Source organism: Platalea leucorodia, assembly GCF_965183815.1.
Source record: "Platalea leucorodia genome assembly, chromosome: 11".
Lineage (NCBI taxonomy): Eukaryota > Metazoa > Chordata > Aves > Pelecaniformes > Threskiornithidae > Platalea > Platalea leucorodia.
Genome location: NC_138833.1, coordinates 14,245,045 through 14,272,519, shown reverse-complemented (window position 1 = coordinate 14,272,519; position 27,475 = coordinate 14,245,045). Strand labels below are relative to the sequence as shown.

The 27,475-nt window shown below is 39.4% G+C and overlaps 1 protein-coding gene across 3 annotated transcripts; it reads left to right on the top strand.

The window, feature by feature from the left end:
* The first annotated feature begins 42 nt into the window (after window positions 1-42).
* SEC24A (SEC24 homolog A, COPII coat complex component) lies at window positions 43-26,638 on the top strand. Of its 3 annotated transcripts, XM_082323829.1 has the most exons (23): window positions 43-184; window positions 5,479-5,985; window positions 8,240-8,407; window positions 10,079-10,156; window positions 10,491-10,657; window positions 11,270-11,442; window positions 12,481-12,583; window positions 13,409-13,535; window positions 14,121-14,230; window positions 14,626-14,738; window positions 15,415-15,533; window positions 16,170-16,225; window positions 16,546-16,752; window positions 17,104-17,224; window positions 17,814-17,972; window positions 18,457-18,630; window positions 19,031-19,141; window positions 19,556-19,731; window positions 21,330-21,467; window positions 22,154-22,258; window positions 22,398-22,490; window positions 23,058-23,161; window positions 23,558-26,638. In XM_082323829.1, exons 1-23 carry the CDS (start codon window positions 112-114, stop codon window positions 23,670-23,672), a joined length of 3,297 nt encoding a protein of 1,098 aa, XP_082179955.1. In that variant the 5' UTR covers window positions 43-111; the 3' UTR covers window positions 23,673-26,638. The 3 variants fall into 3 exon arrangements, 1 of the variants encoding a protein (XP_082179955.1); XR_014229438.1 differs by lacking the exons at window positions 22,154-22,258; window positions 22,398-22,490; window positions 23,058-23,161; window positions 23,558-26,638 and adding an exon at window positions 19,842-20,093 and having other exon boundaries at window positions 21,330-21,416; XR_014229439.1 differs by lacking the exons at window positions 22,154-22,258; window positions 22,398-22,490; window positions 23,058-23,161; window positions 23,558-26,638 and adding an exon at window positions 19,824-20,093 and having other exon boundaries at window positions 21,330-21,416.
* The last annotated feature ends 837 nt before the right edge of the window (window positions 26,639-27,475 follow it).

The window sequence follows — 27,475 nt, the reverse complement described above, 5'->3', positions numbered from 1 at the left end:
GCGCGCGCCGCCCGGTAGTTCCGGTGCGGGGCCGTCCCGCCCCTCCTTCCCCGAGCTGGGCCGGGCGCCGCCAGACGGGCGGCACTGCTGAGCCGAGCCGAGCCCGCCGCCATGGCCCAGCCCGCCAGGCCCCCCGCCGGCTACCCCAGCCAGAACGGCGCCGGCCAGCAGCCCTACAGCAACGGTGAGCGCGGCGCCGGGCCGCCTCGGTGGCGGTAGAGGCCCGCGGGGCCCGGCCGCGGGGAAGGGGCCGGGGGGGGGGGGTGGTGGTGGTGGCGGCTCCGGCCCTGCGGCGCTTCCCTAGGCCGCCCTGCGCCCGTTCTCCCTCGAGGGGCGGGGGCGTGGGGGAGGGGGCCGGTGCCCGCGGGCAGAGAGGAGGGGTGCCGGGTGCCGGGAGCGGCGCCGCCGGCGGCCGCGGGCGCTGCCGGTGCGTCGGCTGCTCGGCTGGCTGAGCTACAGCCCGTAGGAGCGACCCCGGGGACGGGTCTGTGTCCGGCTCCGGCCGTGCCCTCACCGCATCCCGGAGACCCCGCGTCCCGAGGGGAAACGCAACTGAATTGGGGAAAAAAAGGCGAAAGAGGCGGGTGGGGGTGGCTGAGCCCTGCCGTCACCCCGGGAGCGGCACCCGGCCGGGGGGCGCGGGGGCGGCCGGCGGGGGCGCGTCCTCCGACAGCCTTACGGAGGCGAGCGCAGAGCTGTTCAGCAGGCGAAATCAACCTTCAGCCTTTCTTCCTGACAGAAGCATCCCCGGGTATGTTTCTTTTGTGTGCCTCGCCTTATAAATTGACAAAAATGCTTTTCCACCGCCTGCGCTAGGTACGGCGTGGGGCGCGAGTGGCGCTGGCCGTCGCTGTACCCCGTGTCCCCGAGGGTGGCACGGCCGAGGCAGCGGCCTGAGCCTCTGACCCTTTGGAACGGAGCTGTACATGTGGCACCCTGGTTATCGCTGGCTGAGCGCAGGCTGCAGCAACGGGAATTTTTTATCTTGTCATTTGTGTCAAACCGATATTATCTTGTTCTTTGTGCTACGATCTGGGAAAGTCTTGATGACTTTCTTCCCCTCAAAATATATCTTTTTTAAAATGAGATATCGAAGGTGAAACTGAACAACTTACTAGCCAGCCTTTTAAGCTAGGGAGAAGCAAATACAAGGCGAGCCTCGTCTCTGTATCTGTTTTCTTTGCAAGTGTGGAAATCTGTGCTGTTGGAAGTATTTCCTGATTTCGTATATACAGACAGCATCCTCTGTACTTGGTGCCTTAATTATACACTTCTGTGTTTCAGTGGTTGTGCTGCATCATAAGCAATTCAGTTATAATGAGATCTTTTGATTTTTCTGCTTTATGCATGAGTAATTAAATGGTTTGACTTGTCTTCCCCCTCCTCCTTCACAGTGCACTTATTACTTTTCCTCAAAGTCATCTGCAAAATGACATTTTACAAACAACTGTATAGGTGCTTATCGGGTCAAGAAAGTGGGAAGCGTTTGAATACAGTCTGAAGAGAGAGCCTCTATTCTGGAGAGCTTACGGTCTAAGCAGGGAATGTGCAAAGAGAACGTTAGCTAATGGAGTAATCGAGTGGGATGATTTACAGACTGTCGTTGCTTTATGTTTGCTGATTCCCCTGTAGTCGGATTAAGCACATAATGGAAGTTCTGGAGAGGCAGTCGGAGGAGGAGGAATTTCAGGCTACCCGGCTGTCAGGTGTATGAAAAATAAAGAACTGAAATTTAGAGTTATGCAAATACAAGGTAATAAAATTAAACAGCTGTTATGGCATGTTAGAGATAAGGTTTGGGTTGCTGGCCTTTTGAATAAATTAGATTATTGAAGCGTGGACTGTTCTTAGCATTGTTTAAAATACATGTCAAGAAGGTGCTGTGATCCTTGACCTTTACAGTAAAACTAAAGCTTTTTAAAACAGTCTAGAGCATGCTGAGAGTACTGTTGTGATACTTGCAGTGGTCTATGAGGAAAGAAAGCTGTCAACAGAATGATAAATTGTTATATAGGTGTCAGCTCTTCCTCTCAACTTGTTGCTTGCCTTCCTGTTCGGAGGTGGCTCCCCGAGCTGGCGTGCCCAGCGAAGGCAGGCGAGTGTCACAGCAGCACCCGGTGCTGACCGGGAAGTTGTTTAGCACGGAGCATCGGGTCGCTTAGCAACAACCTTCCTCTGCTTCACTTGTGTTTTCCTTTTAATAGGACCAATATTCTGCATTCATTTAACTGCAGGTTACTAATTTGCTTTCCAGGTAATAGATCTGAAGTGTGAACAAGAAGGAGAAACAATTCTTTTAGACCTGTTTTGCTCTCCTCGTGTGGTATCTTAGCGTGGCACTTTGAGGTCATGAGGTGCTTTAGAAGCTCTTTGGTTCGGTCAGCGCTCTGTGTGCTTGGAGACCAGTGAGTCCGAGTCAGCTGAAGTGGGCACTGGTGGTGACCGATCCCATGGCAGCTCGGCTGGGATGCAGCTTTTCAGTGTGTTTATCCTTGCATCTCCCTGGCTGTTGGAAAGGTTGCGGCTGGTGAAAGTGGTGTACTAAGTAACTGGCTTGGAGTAGGTGATGCTGAAATTCTGTATGCCAGAAAATAGGACTTGAATCCTAGCCTCCCGTGCTAATATTTTGACCTCTCATTTTATAAAACCATCAGGCAGCCTTCATATATGTTCTGGTGCCGTTCCTGATCTCTTAGGAATGTTAAATGACCTTGTGTTCCTGTAGAGGTTGAGTAGGCGGCCTTTCTTGTATTACTAACTTATTTCTGCGCTGAGTGTCGGTGGTTTTGCTGCCGTGCAGGTGGTCTAGCTCTTCAGTCTGTGCTGAATTCCTTGTTAGTTCCTGGCTTCACAGAACAATATAGGAAACCAGCAGCAGCATCTGGGGAAAGCTGGAGAGCCTCTATGCTCTCTGACAGGCCTCGGTAAAGACGTCAGGCCGAGATGGGTACGTGGCAGCAGCAAAAGAGCAAGTTCTGAGGAGTCTTTGTGGACTGTGAAGCCCTTTGGAAAGGGTTTGCGCCCCTCAGTGCTGCTGCTGTAGTTTTGCTGGCAGCTTTACGCAGGCTTGTCTTGAAAATATGAACTGCGCGTAGGCTATCGAGACTTTTTGTTGTGCTTCTGGCTTGAAAAATTAAAATTTGGAATGTCGTGCTGTGGTGAATTTGATTTTTAAAGCAAAGTGCAATAGAAAATATCGGGTCGGTCAGTTTTGGGTTTCGCCTCACTTCCATTGCTTTATCCTCAAACTTATCCCTCCGCAGGGAAAAGAGAGCACAAGAGAGCAATCCAAGTACTCTGATTCCTGCTTGGGCTACAGAGTCATGCTCAAATGTGAATAATTAATTAACAAATTAATTTGTATTTGTTCTGTATTTTTCATACGGCTTATAGTAACGTTGTTATATCAGTGTACGTGGCAATGCAGTCAGGAGGCCTGGTATCACATAAGAATCCTTCATCGTTCTTAGAGTTAGCAAGTTTAATTTACAATGGATTTTGTAAATCTACTGTTGAAAACCCATCTGATACACTGAAGGGTAATTTTTGAAGGTGAGTCATAATTGGTAGCAATTTGTGTTTGCGAGCTTTTTGTTTAGACACCATTGCTTTTAGAGAATTATTAATTACTAAGATTTATGAGCAGCATTGTAAGGACAGTAGGGTATGACCGGATTTCCTAACTGAAAGATAAATAGCATATTGAGATTAATGGGTGGGGAATAATATGGTATGTACTTTTTCTGCACAAATAACGGAGGCAGTGAGGATGAGGTCACTGGCACTGTAGTACTGCCTTGGCTGTGTAGTTAGTGTGGATACGTACGATATTCAATGAAGTAACAGCTGTCTGTGAACCGCAGCCTAAGGCTTTCTAGGGAATGAGGAGCTGAATGACCAGTGCAGTATTTGTCCTAACTCAGTATTTCAATGTATTCTGTGTTTAGCTTAATTTATTGTCAGAAATGCCTGAGTTCAAAGTTATTATAACTTGGAAATGCAAACTTCCCTACCTTTTGAAATTTAACTAGAATGCTTCAATAGGAAACCAGCTGTCTTTGTTTTAATGTTACTTGAAATGCTGTGATTTCATTCTGGTGGCAGCTGTTTCCAGTACTTGTATGGTAAATATATATCCACTCTCCAGCATGTTTTTGAAAATTTAAGTGGTGTCTGGTCTGGAAAATTAAGTGCTTTTGTTTATCTAGGTTCAAAAAAACTGTCCAAATCTTAACTAAGTCTGGAAATCTGGAAAATAGGGCAGGGTTGCAAAGAACAGAATCTTTACACTATGAGCGATCCTCATGAAGAGGATCTTTTCTGCTTTCAGATGTTTGATTGTGTATGTGGAATGTCTCCAGTATTCAAACTGTGTGTTTAGGGGAGCGGGGGGAGCCACAATGCGACTGGCTGAAATAAATGATACAACGTTGGAAAGCGGTTTAGTAATTTTTAAGGAGTCACGGCTGGCTGTGGCATGCGTTATCTAGTGTATTCTGCTCAGAAGAATTTTACTTGAAAATTTACAGTCTCCCTTCAGAATGTCCATTTTGCAGCAATGGTATGAACAACCTGTAGTAGTAACTTTTTTGATGGAGCTCTTACTGCACTGGAAGTCTCATGGTATTCTGTCTCTTTGTGTTCCAGTGTAAAGCACAAATCTGATGATTCTCTTGCCAGCGTTGTTTACTGTTTGGAGAGTTATTAGTCTTTTTTCATTTTTATTTCTTCAAATGAGTAAAACTTAGTTCAGCTATACCAACCAACAAGTACATAAAAAGCACCATTAACCTATCAAGTTTTATTTCCCTGTTTGGTGAATTATTTTATGATGAAATTACCCTTCATTCCATGTCCGTGACCAGTTGGCCGCTCACATGAGCGTATGCGTATGAATAGTTCTCTTACTAAAATTAACGGCAGAAGCTTTCATAGATAAACTCTGTCACTTGAGGACTAGCATGGTGACCTACGCTGAAACTAGCTTACAGGAAAGACACGAACAGGCAAAGTTTAAGTTGGTGTCAGTCGTCAGCTGAAACCAAGTTATTACGTAATGGATGCTTCCGCTTTCGGTCTGCTCACTTGTACTGCTGCCAGCTGTGTGGGAGAGCGCTCCTCTTTGCTCGGCTTGCTTTTGGGTGGTTCTGAAGATAGAAATAGTATCGTGTGTGAATTTCAGGCCAGGAGGATGGATTGCACTCAGGTACTGGAATGCTTAGTGGTTGCGAGGCTACTGTAAAAAAAAAAAAAAAAAAAAAAAAAAGATCTAGGTGTTGATAGAAATATACTACCAAATTTATGTCCCCTGCAGCAGTACTTCTGTCACTTACACCTGATTGTTTTAAAAAAAAAAAAAAATTGCTTAGAGACTAATAAAATCCTAAGGAACGAGATTCCCAGGAACATCTCTTATTTTTAGAAGTGATACACAACACTGACTTGCTAAAAGGTTTATTGTTTTTTTTTTTCTTCCAGGTCCTGTTCAAAATCAGCTGATGCATTCATCAGATGGCCAGGGATATAGCCCTTCAGTTCCAGGATCATATTTGCATCAGACACTGGCGAAGGTTCCTCCCCATCAGTCTTCTGGACAGTATAACTATAGTGGCTCTCAGAATGTTTCTCAATTAAACAGTTATCAAGGACCTGGACAGACTCTCAATAGACCACCAGTGGCCCCTTTACAACAGACAGGTCCTGTTCCACAAGTGCTGCTGCCTGCATTGCAAAACTCAGCTGCTATATCATCTGCTGGTAGCTTTTCCCCTGGAGCTAGCCCACCAGTGCTTTCAAACTGGCAGTACGGCCAGACTCCGGCGAGTCAGCCAGCTGGGTCTCAAACAAGCCATTTGGCTCACGTGACGGGGACAGGGTCAGCTCAGCCACCGTCGTCGTTATCAGGAAATACAAATCCTCCAGGAACTTACCAATATGCTGCTTCTCCGGGAGGTCCTCTGCTTCAGAACAGCTATATGAAGCCAGGTAACCATAACTTTTTGATATTTTGCCAATACCCATTTCTCGGCGTCCTTTTTAGAAAAGGAATATAGAATATACTCTGCAGCGGCATTTTGGTTGTGAAACAAGGTTGTCAAAGCAGATATTTAGAGAAAACGCGCATCACAAATGCTGTGGTGGATTCTTTGGATTAGAAGTGGAAGTTCTGTGCGCAGGTCAGGCATTTCAGCTGGCTGAAGCAGGTAACTCCTGAATGGTGTCTCGTTGTTTTGGGAAGGTGTTTGTGGGTAATGCTATTTCTGCGACCTTCACCGTTCCTTGGGGCGGCTGTTGGAGCGTTGGCATGCTTCAGCCAAGTGGGGACTTCGGGCCTTCATGGTTGGAAACTGTAGTCCTGTTTAGTGAGTGTGGTCTTTCGCAGTTTAAAACTTGTTAGCCTTCCTGTTAATCGCTTGATACAGGTAGTTCTCAGAACTGCCTCAGTCAGGTTGATGCAAATAACTTGAGCGCAGCCTGGAAAGAAAACTGAAAAGCATTCCGTGCCATAGAAATAGAGGCCAGTTGAATGGAAAGCTTCCTTCCTCCAAACTTGTAATTTTCACTATGTGATAATAATTGTCAGTCTTTAGAAAGTACTCTGAAAGCACGAGACGCAAAGAATTACCACTTCTGTTTCCGCTGCTTGCGTGCTGGTGTATGTGGTGGCAAAAAGCTTTTCTAACACTAAATAGCTCTCTTATATAACTTTTGATTATTATGGAAACAGAGTTAATACTCAGGTTTCTCTTTGCCAAACTGCTGTTTGTTGTTAGAGAGGTTTTTCTAACCACCTTTCTAAGCATGCTAATAGGAGTCACATACAGAAAAATTTTTAATGTTAAAGCAAATACATTTTTTCTTGTGAAATGCTTTTAGACTCATTAGAGATTTTTCTTGATGCTAGTTTTTTGTTATATGCCTGACTAATTTTGTTAGGCTATTCAAACTGTCTAAAGCTCACAGAATTTATGAAACTATTTCTGGCAGTTTATTAGAATAAACAATTAGTACTTTGGAATTACCGAGGAAAATGATGAGAAATTTTGGAAAGTGGCATATGAAGTAAGAGTGAATGTCTGGAATAGGAGAATTGTTATATCCATTCAACGGTGAATCCTCCTGAGCAATTTCCCTGGTAGTTTTTTGTAGAACAATGATCGCTTTTAAAACGAATGTAGCTCATTTTGCTGATCGTGCTCATTCTTAGAGCAAAGGTCTGCCAGCTCCCTGCCTGCATGGCCAACTTTGGACAGCCTCTTAGACACAATCTCTTCCAAGTTCTGTGATTGCAGTGTTGCCTGCATATAGCAATTATTAATTAGCTTCGCAGTATCAAACACTAAGTGAACAAACAGATAACTTCACTGGATGTGATCCCCGCCCCCCTCCTTTTTTTCTTTCCCTCCTCCCTTAAATGTGACCATACTGTGCAGGCTCATGAAGTTGCATATTTTGTGTGGTGGGGAATTCGTCAGTATGCTTTTGTGTATGGCTTACAGGCTTCTGTACTGTATTGAGACCTGGTGATACTGGACAATTTGGCCTTATCTTTTGAAAGGCTAACTTTCGTATTAAAACACATTGGTGTCTTCCTAGAGTGAAAGGGCAGTTCTACTGGCCTCTGGAATAATAGGGAACAAAGGAGTGGAACTGCTCTTAGGATTTGGCATTATTTGAAGGGAAGAAAAACTATTTGGTTTCTAAATGTCTTGGCTTGAGAAAGTCCTAGAATTTTAAAATAGAAGCAATTAAAAACTTTCCTGTGACTTTTAACATGGAGGGTTAAACATTTCAGAGCAAAACACCTCATACTCGCACAGCAAGTTTATTCAAGCTGCACATTGCTGATGCTTTCCCAAGTGAAATCTTTTACCCAAGTAGTTTTAGTAGCCAGAGAATCTGTACATTGCTGTTTGGCATCAGCTTATTGAAATGGGAGATGAGCATCCTGTCAGAAGGAATCTGTTTAGGCTCTTACTAGTTCATTATTCTCTGTCTAATATGGGGCTATACTATAACTTTTTATAAAGTCCAGACATAGTAATTGAAGTTGGGATGCTTTCTGTACCTTTTGAAATTCTTACTAACAATAGCATGACAGAAACAATCTGAAGTTGTGAAACCTTCTACATGCATGTTAGGATTTATGTATCGCATGCTGTTGTATCATTTGAATAAGAGATGTATTTAGAGTTCAATCTGTGTGTTTTTGTAACAAAACTTCTGTGATTTTTTTCAGGATCTGCACCTCCACCAGTGACTCAGCCTTTAACTCCACTTCACCCTCCTCCAAGGCCACCTTTAGGACCTCCGCCCGTTGGTGGTCCACCTTTAATTAGGCCATCAACAGTGATAGCAGGACCACCTAATACACAGCCTCTGCTAAATTCAGCTGCAAATCGAGATGGTAAGAAATAATTTGCTCTTTTTGTTGAATTTGAACATTACAACTTGCTCTAATATGCAACCTTTAAAGTCAAGTAGTCTGTTCTATTAGACACTCAAGTAGTAAAATTGATACTAATACAGCGTAATTTTATCTGAAAGGAGCAGGTAAGGACCTGGAAGGAAGTAAAATATTTCTTGTTGACAGTTGTTAATAAAATAAAAATAATTAACACTTCAAAATAGATTTCTAAGTGCTGTTTAATATGTCCATGTCTCCCATAGTTGCCATCTCTTTTTTTATTTTTAGTGCTCTAAAATGACATTGAAATTCTGATTTCTCTGCATCTTTGCTGTGGAGGACATAATCTGCGTATAACTTCCTGTATTGTTTTGTTCTGCAGGGAAAGCTAAAATGTGAACCCTGCAATTCCTTGCCTGTTTACATAGCTGTACCTTATTCTTCCCTTCTGTTTAAAATCACTGAAATGCATATCTTGGATTTGTTCATTGTCTGAAGGTTGTTAGCAGAGGCTGTTAAGCGTCAACTGTTGAAGACAGATATCTGACTTTCTCTGTCTCCTGTGGGCCCTCCACAAATATGCCATTGTTTAAGAACTCATCAGGGCTCTGTATCAAACAGACCTGCAGTTGTATTGCATTTAGTGCCCATGCTAGATGGGGCCACGTGGTAGCTGGCAGTTTTATTTTTACATACATAGTTTGTTCTGTCAAAACTATTGGTTCCTTGCGTGTTCAGATTAACAGTTTCTTGTAGCTGTGTGAGTACAAGAATAGTATATTCAGATTTAGCTTAGTTTTGAACATAAGAAATGCATTAGAAACTGCTTTCGCTTAGAAAGTCTTTTCTTCATAATGAAGAGAAACATTTCCAGGGCCCTGAAGAAATGTTTAGTCTGTGAAGTAGGTTGACTGCTGCGTACTAGCAAGATTCAGCGTATAATATAAGTTCCTTTCATTGGGTCATCTTCGAAGATTTTAATGATAATAAAAAGTAAATTCAGTACCTCCTTCTCCTTAGCAATAGATAATTGGTTTTGTATATTTAGACATAGTTAGCTTACAAAAAGCAGTCCTTTGGCAGCACTCTCAATTTCAAGGTCTTTCTTATCTCAGCTGGAATTTATATCTTGACTGGTATGCGACCATATCAGAACTGTTGGTGTTTGGTGAACAGTACTGGACTAAGTGTGTAAGTGAAGGGAATTTGGTGTTTCCGTGAATTATCAGTGGAAAAAGTTCTTCAAGGAACTCAGTACCTTAATTCCAGGGTACTTTGAAAACTGCAGCTAGCCTACAGACAGTTCCGCTGATGATGAGGAAGTGTCGCTGGACACTTTGCATATTAGCTTGGAAGTTATGATGAATACCTAATCTAATGTAATCTTAAAAGATCTTTCAACCCGAAGTGTAGGGACTTTTGTTTTCCATGAAAAAAGATTGTGGGGTTTTATGAATGTCCTTTGTTGAGGTCATGTCAGCAGGGGAAGTGTGTGTGAGAAAGAGGCTAAGATGTATATTTAATTCCGTTTCGTCCTGGGACAGAAACAAAGTAGATCCAAACTATGCTAATCTTCATATTCATCCAGTAGGTAGGATTTCTTTGCAGTTACCTCATTACAACTTCTTAGTAACTTGTGAAAATTTTTACTGGGACTGTCTTTCTTAATAGGTGATGCTACATCTGCTGCCAGTGATGGGTCTGTGGTCCAAAACAGCTATGATGCAATAGAAGGTGGTGGCCTCATGGGTAAGGCTTTGGAATTAAAAATGTTTACTATTACATAACTTTTTTTAAGAGTCCGGGAAAGATAGAAGTTTAGGCATTTATGTGCAAACATATATACTTGGTTCAATGTCTGTCTTGAAACTAAGTATGAAATTTGAAGCGTTGACAATTAGCGTGTCTTTGCCTGTAAGTATGGTAAAGCAGTTAAGAGCGCTTTGCAAAATTAACAGCAGTTATCGGTTGTTTACGCTTAGAAACTAAACAACAACAAAAAGCCCTCCTGCTCTATTAATGCATTGAGCAAGCTGCAGTTCTTCAGCAATTAATTTTAAGTATTTGTCTACTCTGTGTCTAGCAACTCCACATCCTTCTCCTGCACCCCCAAATCTTAAGATGAATAGAAATGTTGGGTATTCTTACCCTACCTTACCTCCTGGCTACCAAAATACTTCTCCACCCGGAGCACCAGGAATGCAAGCATCTGCTTTGCAATATCCAGATGGATCAAAACATTTCCACCAGGTAAGGATTGTCTGGTTTTTATCTCAGTACTACCCATGGTGCACGTGGGTAAAGAAAAGTGATGACTGGTGTGTGTTCTGCATCTATGGGGTGCTGCTTCTGTGGTTCGCTGTTTGGTGCGCCATTTGTTCAACACGATAGATGTAGCCTGAAATTAATGCTCCTGCTGACGCCTTGGTACCAGTTTGGAAAAGCTGTGTGCCAGCTCTTCCTGAAGTGTTCCATCCTTGAATCTGTTCAGAATATTTCTCTTAAAACTTTCAGCTGCTTTTGGCATGTTTTTCTTCCCTCAGGTTGCTATTGTTAGCTGAAGTATTTGGTTTTTTTCCCCTGAACTTTCAAAGCGAACTGACCAAGACTTTTGTCAGCTCAGCCTCTGTATTTCAAGAGCTTTGTAGCAAATGTATGCTAATTTTTACCTCTATTATGTTACATGCCTAAATCCAAGTTTATGTAACAAGTAGTATTTCTAAATATATCAGTGTAATACAATGGCAGTTAATACAGAAACAAAACAAAATAATTGAAAGGGAAATATGTTTGCTTTTTAAATGAACTGTGAGTTTCATCCAAATAATTGGTGTTGATTTCTGAAATTTTATTTGACTCTAGCCTGCCCTGGGCACTAATCACTTAACTGCATCTATGGGTGGCCTGAGTCTACAGCAAGAAGGATTAAGACCTGTGAATCTTCTTCAAGAAAGAAATATTCTTCCTACGACCCTCTTGAAGGCTCCTGTCCCAAACTTGCATGAAGACATCCAGAAGCTCAACTGTAATCCTGAGTAAGATTATCCCTTTACTATAATCCATCAAAATAAATAGAAGTATACATTCCTACTTGTAAACATAACCCTTCACGAAATATTTCCTTAATTTTGTGAGTAGAAAACATTGAAAATAGGCTTCACTGTGTTAACAATAAAGGCGGTAAGTGGTTTAAACTTGGAAGTGAGGAAAATTATCTGTGTAGAAAGTATGAGGAAAAATACATTGCTTGCAAGGCAGCTATAGACAGGTATCATACAAAGACTTTACAATATAGTTGGCAATGAGTATGATTGAGAGAAGATAAAACAGGAGTTAACTCACTTGAGTGAGGTACACCAAAAAGGTCGTGAATGCAGAAACACGAGTGACCTCTGTATTGAAAGTAACCATTTAAAACAATGGAGTAAATGGAATGTCAAACAAGAGGCTGGCAGTTGGTTATTCAAGTAATCTCTCTGAGGAGACCAACCAAACTGCGTATAACCAGGTGCTCCTGCTTTGCAAGCCTTTTATGATAGATAAAGGAAATAACAGCATCTTTGTGAAGTTGTTCATACAAACAAGCTGGGCTGGATTTGCAAAAGTACTGTGCACATTGCACTTTGGAAACCACTAAGTTCTGAAGTCTCTAGAAATGATTGTGGGGTTGTTTATATTTTTGTGTAGTTTTAAGACAACTTTTTAAACTTCACTGGTTCAGATTTGTATATAAGGCCACCTCAAAATGGTATTCCAAAATAACACTCAGTGTATAAGATTTGGTGCAACTTCGAACATTGTTAGGCTTAACTTTGACTTGAGTGACTAAAATGACACTCAGTTCTGTGTAAAGAGCCTGTGTATAAAACAACATAAGAACTCAAAGTATGTACTGTGGGTCAAGCTCAGACTAAACCAGAATGATTTGACAGAGTTGGAGAAGGTCCTTTATCTGTAAACGGAAATTCACCATCACCAGCTCTAGAAAAATATAAAGGATGCTCTGTACTACTGAAAAAACATAATTTTATTATCTGAAAGCCTCTGAAAATAACCCTTTGTCCTCCATGTAGGTTGTTCCGCTGTACCCTGACTAACATTCCTCAAACTCAGGCCTTATTGAATAAAGCCAAACTTCCTTTGGGGCTCCTGCTTCATCCTTTCAAAGACTTATCGGTATGACAAATATTCAAAACTTTAAATGCTGAAATATCAACAATGCCTTTATTAAAGTCCAGAGCTGGACAATGAATTATAAAAGAAGGTCAAGTTTGTTGGCTAATCTTGGCCCAGAAAAATTACCTGGGTAACTGACATTTCCCTGTTCTATACAGATCACTGTCATTTTTCTGAATTTTTTCTCCCTACCATTTTTAAACTTTCAAGCCTCACTTCTTAATCAAAAAAACCTCCTAAACCTCAAAAACCCAGAAACTTAGAGGCAGCACGGCACTCGGACTGTGACAGAAGGCAACACATCTAAATTCCAGTATTGCTTAGATAGCTTTATCTTGTAATGTATCAGTTGTAGTTATTGATTTCCTATACCAAACTTAGTACTAATTTCAAACTTAATTAAGAATTAACAAAGTTAAAGGGGTTTGGATGTCCTCAGGTAGGCTGGAGACTTTGTGAATTTGGCAGTGCCTCTTCGAAACATTGTTATTTTTCACAATTTAAATAATTTTTCAAAGATGTGGGGTTTCTTCTGATTTTTGATCTGTATTGGGTGTAGGACTTGCTCTTAAGCAATCAGTGTAAAATTCAAGACTTTAAAGGCTTGAAAAGGGAACCTACGCAGTCAAATAGGTTAGAGCTTAGTTCCGACTAGTCGTCTTACTAAGGAATTGTAGGGGTGCTGTGAGGGTGCAGAAATACTTCTTCCTTCAACAAGTACGCTTTGACTAGCTAACCAGGAAGCCCTGTGTAGATAATGCTGTTTTCGTAGATGAATAGTTGTGGTGTGGTGATGCTTTAAAACAGGAAGCTTTTCTTTTCCAGCAATTGCCAGTGGTCACTTCAAGTACTATTGTGAGATGCCGTTCCTGCCGGACATACATTAACCCCTTTGTCAGCTTTCTAGACCAAAGGAGATGGAAATGCAATTTGTGCTATAGAGTGAATGATGGTAGGTTTTAAATGTGCTTATTGCTTTAAACTGTTAAGGTTTAACCTTTCCCACCTTGGCCTTTGAGACTGTAATATTGTTGGCCGTATCACTACTAGGGTTTGTCATCAGTCATGCTGGGGCTGTGAGACATGAGGAATGTTTCCCATGGGTAAAGACAGTGGTGTCACTAATCGCAGAATCATAGAATGGTTTGGGTTGGAAGCGACCTTAAAGATCATCTGGCTCCAACCCCCATCCTTGAACACTTCCAGGGATGGGGCATCCACAGCTTCTCTGGGCAACCTGTTCCAGTGCCTCACCACCCTCATAGTGAAGGATTTCTTCCTTGCATCTCATCTAAATCTATCCTCTTTCAGTTTAAAGCCATTACCCCTTGTCCTATCACTACATGCCCTACAAAAGTCACAGTGAGTCTGACATGGTCTCCCAAGATACCCTAGTAGATGATAAAATAGCTGCCCTGCCTAGTAAGTTCTCCAAGAAGCATTGTCCAACAGGCACAAAAGAGTTGATGCAATTGTTTTAAAATGCAGCACTGCTAATATTAGTGTGAAGTAATAATATATAAACTTATCTGCATAGTTCCTGAAGAATTCATGTATAATCCTGTGACAAGAGTTTATGGAGAACCTCATAAAAGACCTGAAGTCCAGAATGCTACTATTGAGTTTATGGCTCCATCTGAATACATGGTAAGGTTTTATTTACTTTTAGTTGTTCTCTCCCTTTGTTTTATTTCCAGAGGGAAGTCAGAAAAAGCCTTGTTATAGAGGATGCTTTCCAGCTGAGCAGAACAGTTACTGCCTCAAGGAGTGTATCTGAGAACTCTTGGGAAGAACTTCAGATAGTTCTTCATTTCTAAACATTTATGATGTCAGTGTTGTTCTGTATTCAGAATACGTAGGTGTTTGTAGGTCTTCTGGAAGAAAACTATAATTCTAGAATTACCCAATAGGAGACAGATGCATTCAGAAGTTTTAGCTATCATCTGTGTGCTGTCTTAAGAGTTTGAACTTGTGGTGGAATGAATAAACCCAACCTAATAAATGCCATTTTGAAAATTAAAGGTAATCTTTTCTTTGCTCAGCTACGTCCACCTCAACCACCTGTGTACCTCTTTGTGTTCGATGTCTCTCATAATGCAATAGAGACAGGATACTTGAATACAGTCTGCCAGACCTTGTTAGACAATCTTGACTTGTAAGTACCTTTTCCTTAAATACCCTATTTTCTTTCCTCTTATGGAACTTGTGATAGACATTAACATGCCAGTACTTCCTGTCTAGAAGAGAAATTTCCTACGTTGGCTAGCAATGGCCAATGTTGTATTAAAATGTAGCATAAAGCTGTAGTCTTTTGCCCATCACAGCTGCACCGGTGTAAAAGTAATTTTGAGGCTTGTTTCTTGGTCTGGCTCTTTCCTATCTGCTTCACCAATCCCAAGAAGGAATAAATGTCATGTTTATGATGTCTTTTGAACTGTATTTTTTTTAAAGTTGAAATTTAGATAAGTATTTGCTGAAAGGAATGCATACATCTAATAAACTTTTCATAAAATACATGCTATTTGAACTTCTGTAAATGCTGTTTGATATTTTGCAGCTTGTTTCTTCCTTTTCTTCCATTTCTTATTACCCTCTTAAAAAATCTCTTGAATGTCTGGTAGGTGACTCTACTATGAGCTCCTTTTTTGGTTTGGGTTTTTTTTTTTTTTTTTCTTCTCCGAAATGACTTAGTCAAGCTGTTGCAGCGTAGCTGTTAAGCTAAGTACTTGGTAACAACCTTGGACAGGTGCAGTGGATGTTTTTAAAAAAAAAAAAAAAAGCCTGCAGAAATGAAATTTCATCTTGCTGAACACCATATGTCTCATTTTTAGGCTTCCTGGGAACACTAGAACAAAAATAGGCTTCATAACATTTGACAGCACAATCCATTTCTACAGTCTTCAGGAAGGTCTCTCTCAGCCTCAGATGCTTATAGTTTCAGATATTGAAGGTATGCAGAAATAAATTCTGTGATTAGTGTCTACTAATGACTGCTGGTTTTGACAGCCTTTTAAAAGAATATATCTGCTGGGAGTTTCCAGATCAGATCATTAGTTTCTCTAGTAATGGCTTTAGAAGTAGCATAAGTCTGTGTTCGTTTATGAAGTCCCTGATGTCTGGGCTGTGGCTGTTCATGACTTAAAACAGGAAGACGGCCTTCCTAACTTCGAGTTTAATTTATACAATTATCTAGATTTCTTATGATCCCAAATACTGATGCTTGGTAAATTGCTATAGATTCTGTGGTGACTGATGCTTAGTGCCTGTTCTTCTGCCTTTAGTTTCCAGTCACCTTTCACTGTATGTCGTAGAGCAACGCAGCATGAACACTAGAAAATCTTCGCTGTGTGTTTTTGCTTAGTAGTCTTGATTATCTTTCAACCCTGCTGATTGCCACTCTGACGTGGCATTCTAGCCACAGATGTGCTTATGAGAAAAAAAGAAGCCCATGTAATTATGATTGAATGGGTTTACACACTGATACTGTATTCTTTTTTCAGTAGGTATAATAATGGTTGGCAAATACGATTGGGGGAAGCTTGATGTGTTTTTAAAAAATAACTTAAATACTTTTTTTTCCTTTCAGATGTATTTATACCAATGCCAGAAAACTTACTAGTAAATTTAAATGAAAATAAAGAGGTAAGAACTACCTTAAATAACTGGTGACATTCATATGGTTTGAGAGATGCTTGATAATTTCTGGATTACTTAATGCTCTTTAACACCTACAGTTTAAATGCCAAGTTTGAGGTGGAAAAAAAAAAAAGAGGTGTTTAAATTTTATCAATGTGACTGTAAACATTTGCCAACCTGAAACAAGATAATACTTGACTTTTGCCAAGGCTTTTTCTTTACTGCCTTAATATTAGAAGTGTTAATACGTTTGTTTATGTTCAGCAATCAGCTCTATAAAGAAGAAAACTCCTATGTCTTAATATTTTTGTTTTTCTCAATTGTAGCTAATTCAGGATCTGTTGAAGACCTTGCCACAGATGTTTACCAAGTCCCTGGAAACTCAGAGTGCTCTGGGGCCTGCATTACAGGCTGCCTTTAAACTGATGTCCCCCACTGGAGGTAGAATCTCTGTCTTCCAGACACAGCTTCCATCTGTGGGAATGGGAGCACTGAAGTCACGAGAAGAGCCAAACCAAAGAGCAACTGCAAAGGTTAGAAAAGCAAAAAGGTTGAGAGAACTGACTACCCTGTTCTGTACATGGAGGTGGTTCTGGAATTGCCTGTTATGTGTTAATTTTGTGGTTCTCTTGTTGAGCTAACTGTCCTTTGTTAAAGCAGTAGAAAGAACAAAAAAACAAAACAAAACAAAAAAAACAAAACCAAAAAAAAACAAACCCAAGCCCTATAAACACAGATTAATGATCTGATTATTTTTTTTTTTTTAAGATATCAGGGTAATCAGTGATGGAGAATCAATTATTAGTGTCCCTGAAAACAGGCAATAAATGTGTTAATCTACTTGAATTTCTTTTGTATTCTGTAATACTCTGTTGTATTAACAGGACATACACCTGACACCATCGACTGATTTTTACAAGAAGTTAGCCTTGGACTGCTCAGGGCAACAGGTTGCAGTCGATTTATTTCTTCTTAGTGGACAATATTCTGATTTGGCTTCTCTAGGTAAGTCATATTAGCTGTTTTGGGGCGTGTAACTCTTGTACTTTTGGCAAATACATAGAATCTACACTAACATTTAGAATATGAACCTGATTTTAACGTGTGTCAAGATGCAAATTCGTCCTTGATGAGCAGTGACAGCGAATAGAATGTAATTTTTCAGTCTTTCCTGATTTAAACTAGCTGTTTTCATATTCTCCCTCGGTGAGTCAGGATTCTTGTGATCCTGGTATAAGTGGCTGAAATACCTTCCTTCTTTTATGCCTTTTAACCATCAGTGTAAACATCTTTAGAGTAAGCTTCAATAGCATTTTCATTATTTTCTTCTCCATTTAACCAAACTTTCAAGTGACAAAGTACCTGTAATTTCAGGCCAATGGAAAATTATTTCACACCTGAAACTACATGCATACTTGAACATATAGTTGTGTTACGTCTATGTCTCTGTATGCAGGTCTATAACCGTGTAGCAGAGCTATCTGCATGTGTGAACAGTTTAATAATTAAAGGGAATATTGCATTCAACTGGTATATTTAAAGACGACAGCAGCAACTGTCTGCACTCTGCCAATGTATGTTGGTTTTGTTTCAGGTTGTATATCAAGGTATTCTGCAGGTAGTGTCTATTACTACCAGTCTTACCATCATAAACACAACCCTGTCCAGGTGGAGAAACTGCAAAAAGAACTGAAACGATATTTAACTAGAAAGATTGGGTTTGAGGCTGTCATGAGGATAAGATGCACCAAAGGTTTGAACACAGTTTTTTGGAATGGGGGGCAGGGGGGAAGTGGGCGTTTGCTGTTATTTGGGAATGTTTTGGTTGGTATTTTGGCTGTTATGTAAGCTTAAATGGTTAAAAGACAAAGATGAGAAAAGTAAAGTTCAGTACCAGGAATCAAACCATTTATTAAAGACTGTATCTGCAGTATCTTTACTGGCATATGAGTTGTTGGACTGCTATTTTAACAAGGGACTGTTTTTATAGTCTAGAGACTTACTACTATTCTGCATTGATTTGACTTCCAAATTCCTGCTTTCTGCTAGGCTTTGTGGATTCTATGGATTAGTCGTCTATTTGGATATTTACCTTTCCTGAAGATACTTTATTTCATTGAGAAGGATCTTAGCATTCTGATACAGAGACATCTAACAGTGATGGCAGATGTGTAAATGGTGTCTGTACTCCACGACTACAAAACCAAAATTGATTCAATACAATGCTTATCTTGTAGGTCTTTCCATTCATACTTTCCACGGGAACTTCTTTGTACGATCTACGGACTTGCTGTCATTACCCAACGTAAACCCAGATGCGGGATACGCTGTGCAAATGTCAGTGGAAGAGAGTCTTACTGATATGCAAGTTGTTTCTTTTCAGTCAGCTCTCCTGTACACATCCAGCAAAGGTAAGATATACAGGTAGCGTTAGCTGCATGAACAGTACAGTATTCAGACAAGTCTTTTTGTGTCCATTTATCAGCTGCAATTCAGTTGCAGTAAGTAACACGAACTATTTTATCTAATATCAAGATCACAGCTGTGATGTGTTAGTGCTTGTTGTTGATGTTATTGCTTCTTTCAGACCAAGAAGTTTCTTGGGAAACTTAGTTCTGGTCTGAAAATAGGTAGATTTAACCCAGAAACTGAGAACTAACAGTTTTTAAAAGCTACTGGAAATGGCCTGATTCACCACTTGTATGATAAATTAGATTAAATCTTAAATTATTTTGCTATTGAGTAAACAGTGTTGTATTGTTTCATAAAATAAAAGCTATGTTTGGAGATTACAGTTTTCTTTTCTTACAGGTGAAAGACGAATTCGTGTCCACACTATGTGTTTACCTGTTGTAACATCACTGAGTGACGTCTACCTAGGGGCAGATGTACAAGCCATCACCGGGCTGTTAGCCAATATGGGTAAGCATGATACGAGCTTGTTTGGATATGTATGGCTGATATCCCTAAAGCTCTGAGCAGTAATCCTCTGGGAAGTAACATTAGAAGAAAAGATTCTCTCTTTCTAAGAGTGCTTTCTAAGTTGCAAACCAAAGAGATTGTTTTTTTGTTTTTGTTTTTGTTTTTTAATGCTTGGCTTAGGTAAAGTATCAGTATAGTTGTATGTAGTCACCTGGACTTAGTCTTAGTCTGGTGCATCATCATGGGCCCCTGACTTTTTTCCTGAATCACTTGTCTTGACTTCCTCTATAGTGTAACAAAAGCTTATTAAGATGCATGGAAGTATATGTTAAAATGAGAAAAGTTAACATATGTGAGACTATTTCTACCAAGCGAGGAAAAGCCTTTTATTTGAGATTTGTACTCTCCTTTTAGCTGTGGACCGATCAGTGTCTGCTACCTTGAGTGATGCTCGGGATGCCCTGGTCAACGCAGTGATAGATTCTTTATCTGCTTACCGTTCATCAGTCCTAAGCATTCAACAGCCTGGTCTCATGGCCCCCTACTCACTACGGCTCTTTCCGCTTTATGTACTGGCACTCTTAAAACAGGTGAGAGTTAAAAGGAAACCGTGCAAGAGGATGATTGTCTGTTTGGCATGTCAACCTGAAGTAAAAGGATGTTTCTTTGATGTACAAAGTAGCATCTATCTTCTCTTTAGTATTTTTGTAGGACTCAAAGTTGAGAAGTTTCTTGATTTAGATCGTTTCATAAAACCAGTCTTCCTGCAATTTACCATTAGAGTACTGAGATACTTTGCAGATTTGAGAACGGTCCTTCTTGCACAGATAAAGTTCTCTCAAGGCAACAGCTCCACTTCTCTGCACCCCAGAACTGGATGACTTGAAAGGTCAATGTTGAACAAAGCCTATTTAATTGCTCTCAGACCTGGGTAGACAACATGATTTTACAGGTGGTGAATGTGTGTTTTTTATCTTGGGGTCTGTTAAGTTATGAAAAATGGAGGGATTTGGAGAATTTTATGGAGCATATGTATCAGGGTAATAATGAAAGGGCCTTCTGCTCTTACCTGCAGAGGAGAGCAACAGAGGATAGAAAAGATGTTTAAAGAATATCACTAAGGAGAATGATCTAGGTGAGAAGTGGGAGTATAGAAGTGTGTATAAAACCAAAAGTATAACTGGTATATGCAAGGGAATAGGAAAATACAAAAGACGCTGACTAGTCTAGAGAATGTGGAGGGGTACTGGTAGAGTGTTTTTTTTCAATAATGTAATTTTTGTGCATTTCTGGAAATGTAGATCCACACAGCAGTTCAGTGTGTATTAAGAGAGATAGCTGGCTGGCAAAGAGGTAGTTGGCTGGCTGTTCTTGCAAAAGGTTTAAAACATTTCACAATATTTGCTCAAGATAAGTATTTTTTTAATTGGATTTCCCTAAACTTATACTAGAAGTCATTTTAAGTAACAAGCTGCCTTTCTGTTCTAGAGAGAATTTTCTGATTCATACCTCTTGATAAAGAATTAACCAGCATCTTGCTACTAGCATGTTCATAATGACATTTGAGCTTTTTCATGTAGAAGACGCTGTAACTGTTTGACCCAGTCAAGTGGGAGGAGTGAGCCCTTGTTTCAGCTATAGCTGGTTTGGGGTTTTTGGGGGGTTTTTTGGTTGTTTTTTTGTTTGTGGGGTTTTTTGGTGGTTTTTTTTTTTTTTTTTTTTTTTTTTTTTGTCCCAACAAGCCAGGACTATATCTTTATAATATATAAATTATAAATCTGGAATTACCTAAGATTCTGTACATTGAAGCCAATTGTAAACTGCTCCAATATTTATTCTTTTAAATTCCATCAAGTAGCATTTTTGAGGTGTATGTTAGAAGAGAAATATTTCGAGATGCTTTCATCTCAGCTGTAGTGCTCACTAGAAGGGATTGATGGTGCAAGGTCATGGTAAGATCTAGAACCCAGAAATAGGAATAAGGAGAATTGTATGATTTGTATGTGAAACACTGAAGAGAACTATGGAGAAGTAAAATAGCAGTGGTAAAGTACCATATTTTGCCAAAATACTTATGGCTTGACTCAAAGACTTTTAAATAAGTTAGAAATAAACAATAGATGGTGTGCTAAATTCAGCTTATCTCACTTTGCTTTCATGGTCAAATTAAATGCCTGATTGTTTGCAGAAAGCATTTCAAACTGGGACAAACGCACGTTTAGATGAACGCATTTTTACCATGTGTCAAGTGAAAAACCAGCCCCTCGTTTACCTCATGCTTATGACACATCCCAGTCTGTACAGAGTTGATAACCTCACAGATGAGGTGAGTATTTGCATTGCTACATGACCTGTTTGTCTGGTCCCAAAGATTTGTATGATGTGAAAATAAATTTGTGTTAAAAATCTCACAAGTTTTCCACATTGAAGCTGCATAGCTAAAATTTACTGTTTCGTATTTTCCCATTTGTTGCATTTATGCATTTGTTATTTGGGATTGGATTGATGACTTCTGGAGAGCAGCTGTGCTCTGGCTATGGATGGCTGGAGAAGGATTTTTCTAACATTTCACTTTTTGCCTTGTGTCATTATCTTGCGCTATAAATTACATGTACGTAAAGACAGTGTAACATATGTTTTAACTTTTTGTCCCTCTGTAGCTTCCTTTATTTTAAAATGTCAAAGTAGTTCTCTGAACAGTGAGAGAATATTTACGTAAAAGCCTGAATAATTTTAGAAATCACATCCTTTGTACATAGCAAATCTGATATTCTAGTTCTAGAACTAATTAACTAAGATTAAGTTGATCAAGTACACCCTCTCTAAAGAAAATATTAAGAAATTTATTAGTAAATTATGCACTTGAAGTATGACTTGAACTAAACTGAGGAAAAGGGTCCAGCTTCAGTACTCAGCATAATACATCCTATTTTTATTTAACCTTCTGTTGTTGTGCCTGTTTCAATGCATCAAGATGTGAACCGCTGTTTTTCTTTTTGCTTTTTCCTTTAGGGAGCTCTTAACATAAATGATAGAACTATACCTCAGCCACCCATTCTCCAGCTGTCAGTGGAGAAGTTGAGTAGGGATGGTGCTTACCTTATGGATGCTGGCTCTGTAAGTTGTGTGGTGGTGGTGATTTTAAAAAGTATCCCAATTTACTTGACGGGTTCTTTCGGAGAACTCAAAATGTGTCGGAGACTGCTGAAGTGTTGTTTTGCGTTGAATTAATGTTGTTATTGCTGGTATCTTTCAGGTGCTGTTTCTGTGGGTTGGGAAGAACTGTGGGCAGAGCTTTATCAGCCAAGTCCTTGGAGTTCCAAATTATGGCTCAATACCACAGAATATGGTATGTGCTTGCTTTGCTGTACATCAGTCGTACAGTGCCGCCAGAATATTATTTTCACAAGAACTAAAATACTACTATTCAAATACTGGCCCTCTAGTTATTCACTATAAATCCAGATTCAGGGAAAGAAATAATTTAAATTACTCTCTTGGAGTTTCTCCAGGCTAAAACTTCCTAGATCTTCCCAAGAAAGCACAGTAAGAAGAGACTGGCAATGATTAAGTTTCTCAGAACTGTGGGAGCAGACTGAGAATACTTGGGAATAGTAGGGACAGTGGGTTAGCGGGACATCCTTCGGTTTCTGCAATAAAACAGCTATCGATCACAGCTCAGTCATCACCATTCTGATAGCCAATTGCTTATACCAGTTTAGTACATTTGACTGTTTCAAGCCCTTTCAAAGGAGACTAAACTAAAACTATACCTCACAAAACGTATCTGTCTGGGTTTCCTTTATACCTGATTAAGAGAGAGTTGGGCTATTTTAAGTGTTCCTTTTACTGTTTTGTTGTTTTTTTTTTCCTGAAAAATATCATGTATGTATTAATGATACCCTTTGCCTCTTAGACGCATCTCCCAGAACTTGAAACTGCAGAATCCATCAGAACAATAGCTTTCATTTCTTGGCTGAGAGAACAGAGACCTTTCTTTCCTATACTATATATAATAAAGTAAGTGGTTTTTAACAGTCTTTGTGCTTCTTTAGGGACCTCTTAACAATACATATTTTGATATCATATACTGAACTTTTAACAGTGGTGCATGCTGTACCTAACAGATTTGACAACAGATATGACGCATTATGAGTTGTCTCCAATTAGAATTTCCACAGACTAAAAAAGACTAAATGTCACAGAACAATCTGTAGTTAATGGCAGGTAAATGAAGTAAATGCTGATAAGTGCATTTGTTGGGATTAATCACAAGGGCTATTTGAGATCCTCTTTTCGTATGTCCTTAAGCTGTTGAAATATCTTGCCACTTGACCTGTAACTTTATTAATGCATTGCACTGTAGATCTTGGCGAATATTTATTTCACTCAAACACTTATATTTTCATTTTTAAGGGACGACAGTCCATTGAAACCAAGTTTTCTGCAAAATATGATTGAAGACAGAACAGAATCAGCCTTATCATACTATGAATTCCTCCTTCATATACAGCAGCAAGTCAATAAATGAAACACTAGCCTGTGGCTCACTTCTTTAAAGAAAGATTTTGCAGTAAAGAACGATTGTGCTTGTAATGTCTTCATTAAATCTGTGGCCTGAGGCAGTTGATGAGAAGCTCTCACTGTGATTTCAACAAACTAAAGCAAATAAAGGACCACATCTGAGAATCAAATGTGCAACTACATAATATTGTACCTTAAAAAAAAAAATCAAACTATTGGAACTGGTTGAGCACCTTTAATTTGCTGCAAATCATGTTTTTACTGTAAGTAGTTGCAGCATGAAGTACATTTACAAAGGCAATACTGAAAAGGTGAAATACATTTTGTAAAATAAAGAGTTCTTTGTTGTTCAAAATGTATATTTCTGTAACTCTTTGCATTTTTTTTTTGCTGCTAGATATAAAACCTCACAATACTGATCATGATTTGCAGGGAAATTCTTTCTAAGTGCATCCAGTGATTACAGACAGAGCATCTCAATGTTCGACTTAATGCTTAAAGTAGCAATGAAACAACTGTTCATTGTGAAACGAACAAATACTTTATGAAGCTTAGAATCCAGTGCTTGGATTGGATTATGGCTAATAGGACTAAGGTAAGCTTAACCCAGACAAGATGGCTGAATTTGTTAGAGCTTCTAGTAAGTCAGTATTCTAATTAACAAATAGAGTGGAGAGGAGCGGGCCCTGTATAAGACACATTTTAAAAAGTCAGTGGCCGAGTCGGCAGCGAAAGTAGACTTAGGTAGATGGCAAGCTTTGTTTTTCTTCAATAAAAGGAATAGTATTAATTTCAGTTTGTGAATGATGTGGGAGGGGAAGGGCAAGGAAGGTTATCTCAGATTTTTTGGTTTATGTTTAGTAGACTTTTGGCTCTTGTTTACATTAACTGAGTGCTAGGCCCCTAAAATCTAGTGTGTTTCTGAAGCAAGTTTGTATGACAGCACTTCAAACCTAATGTTTCGAGACAACATTGAATATTCTGACATTAAAATTGGAAAAGAAATTATTTTTCCAAAGACAAAAATATTATATTGCGTTTGAAGATTTGTTTATGGTTTGAGACACGCTTGAAGCTTTCAAAATTTTTTTAACTGCAGCTGTGTAATGAGCCTAGGTCCAAAGCCAGTGTGCACCAAATAAAAGCTTTAAATATACTCTCAGATCCCTGCCAGAGCTACAGATGGAAGTTGACATTGGACTTGAAGTGAAAATTTATATACAAAAATATTTAAATCATTTTATAAAAGTGTATTGATAGTTGTTCTGTTTTGGAGATTAAGCTATCATTGATAGCTACCAGTGTAAAGAGTATTTAAGTTACTGTATCCCTATGCCCGTGGAAGTGTTTCATATGGAAAAATACTGGTTTGCTTTTTTGTTTAATAGTGGTAAACTTTAAAGGTCTTGCAAAACCTCCTTCCTGGGGCAAGTAACTTGAACAGGTAAAACACTTACAAGTGGTCAAACATGTACTGTGATTAGGCTAGTTAACTTACATTTTGTGATACAAATGTCAAAGGACGTCATAGGGTAATCATTTGCTACCATTTCAGGCTGTTGCTGCACGTGATTGTCAGGAGTTGCCTTACTTCAGGGGAGGAGTTTCTTTGGGGAAATTGTTCTTGTCGCTTGAGCACAAGAAGCTGAAGTTCAGAACAATGTCTAAAATAGCATGAAAAGACTATTATAGAACCAATTTAAGCTTCCCTGTCTGCTGTCTCCATAGCAAACAGGAGTATATTTACTTGAACAGCTTTTCAGAGAATTGCACAGTTTCTAGTCATAGTGAAGAGGTTTTTTAAGTTTTGAGAGTCTGACTTTTTTCCCAGGGGAAAGGGTCTCTTCATTTAAATCATAAATGGAAGCTATGCACTTGCATAGGTTATGACCTTAAAACTTGTGTTTTGGGTATATTATCACCCAGATGTTGAAAATCATCCTTGAATCTAACAGCCCACCCAAAGTCTGTTTCTTACTATGACTGTATTTTGCTACTATATCCCTTATTTTTTTTAAAAACATAAATGTTGGAGATGGCTTCATTGCTTTATGTACACCAGCCTGATGGCTAAAGATGTCAGTCTTTGCGGCAATTAACAACTTTGAATTAGAGTCCCTAAATTTTACAGAGCAAAACATTATAAACAAGAATCAGATGAACCCTCTTGGAGTTCTCTTCACTTTAGAAGAAATTCTGTATTGAACTTTGTTAGTTTATTCCCTCGTGGTGGGAAAGGCCTGCTGGTTCACCTTGTATTGCTGTAAGGGCAATCCAGGACAGATGAACACACAACCTACCTATGATGTGTCATTTTTACCTACAATTGAAAAATGAGGACACTGAAGATGAACTACAAAAATAGGCAAGAGTGGCTCTGGTACTTAGATCTCAGCACGACAACTCTACCACTGCAAATGTACTCTATTTTTCTAGTTGAAGACTTTTTTTTAAACTATTTCTGTATTTGACACATTAGTGTTCAGCCAACATTGTTACCATCCATTTTACTTTGCTTTCATTATCGTTTTTAATTTAATATATATGAGTCCATGTAGACTGTGTTGCAATAACTAGAATGATTCACTTTTATTTAGAATTAATTTCTTAACAGAATTTAATCAAAGATGCAGAATGGCTGTTAAATAAGGGACCATTAAATGTGATTTTAAGGTTCTGTTTACTATTATGGATGTAATCCTTATAGTAAATTTAATTTTGTAAAGTTGTGTATAATATTGTAATATTAAATCTTTGTTTTCTGAACTCAAACATTTGATCTTCAGTATGAAGTTATAAATCTTCCCCCTTCTGAATTTGAGACAGGATTTACTTGTCCTCCTTTTTACAGTTTGTAATTTCCACTGTTTTATTCCTGTAAAAAGTCATTTGTAACACATGCAAATGCTTATTTTATCTGTGCTAATTTATCAGATTTGGCTACTCAATAAAATTAATTGAAAGAACTCATGTAAGTCCATCAGTCCTTTTTTATAAATAAAAACAGAGTAATGTATTCAATCAATCAAGATAAATACCACGTACCAACAAGTGATAAAATCTACTTTTAGCTAAAACGTAATATTTAGGTGATACAAACTGAGAGGGAATTTGAGAAAATTAGTTCCAGGTGACTCAAGCTTTTCTTCTGTCACTGGCATTTTTTGTCCCTCCAGAGCATCTCTGTCAGTCAGCATTGTTATTCAGTCCTACCCTGGGGTTTGTTCTTCCAGTAAGCCTGCAGCAGTGCTGTACCCCACTTGTGGTACCCTGCCATCTGGCTGGAAGCTGGTCTCGAGAGCCAGCTGACATTGATGGTTGGAATTTAGCCTTCAGAAGTATTCCCAAGATGGTGATCAATTTTATTGTAGATAATCCTGTATCTTCATTTAACATCCTATTTTTTTCAACACGTTTTTGTAGAAGACATTCCATCTTATGCTTGCCAATTTTTTTTTACGAGCTGTTATCACTGCTGCTTCTGGTTCATCATATATAAGTTAATGCATGAGCTTCATACTTTGACCTCTGTATTAAGTTTTTTGAATACAGAATTCTGTTATTCTCTAAATCACTTAGTATTGTAGAAATATTAATCGGACTTGTCAGCACAAAGTTTTTCCCCAGTACATGTAACAGTCTGCGTCCTGCTGCTGCTGAATTTTACCGCTGTGGCTTGGCATTCAACAGGCAGCCATCCTAGCACTGGTCTTCGGAAGTCCAAGTATATGATCTTGAAGCCGTGTCCTGCTTCTAACTGAAGTGCCTGTGGCGCAGTCTGTGAGTTAAGGAGCGCAAGTCGTTCAGTGT

Bases quoted from the DNA above. Each gene is read 5' to 3' on its own strand.
- SEC24A (XM_082323829.1), top strand. From the start codon at position 112: ATGGCCCAGCCCGCCAGGCCCCCCGCCGGCTACCCCAGCCAGAACGGC. The intron at 185-5,478 runs GTGAGCGCGGCG...TTTTTCTTCCAG, and splicing joins CCAGCAGCCCTACAGCAACG to GTCCTGTTCAAAATCAGCTG. The intron at 16,753-17,103 runs GTTAGAAAAGCA...TTGTATTAACAG, and splicing joins ACCAAAGAGCAACTGCAAAG to GACATACACCTGACACCATC.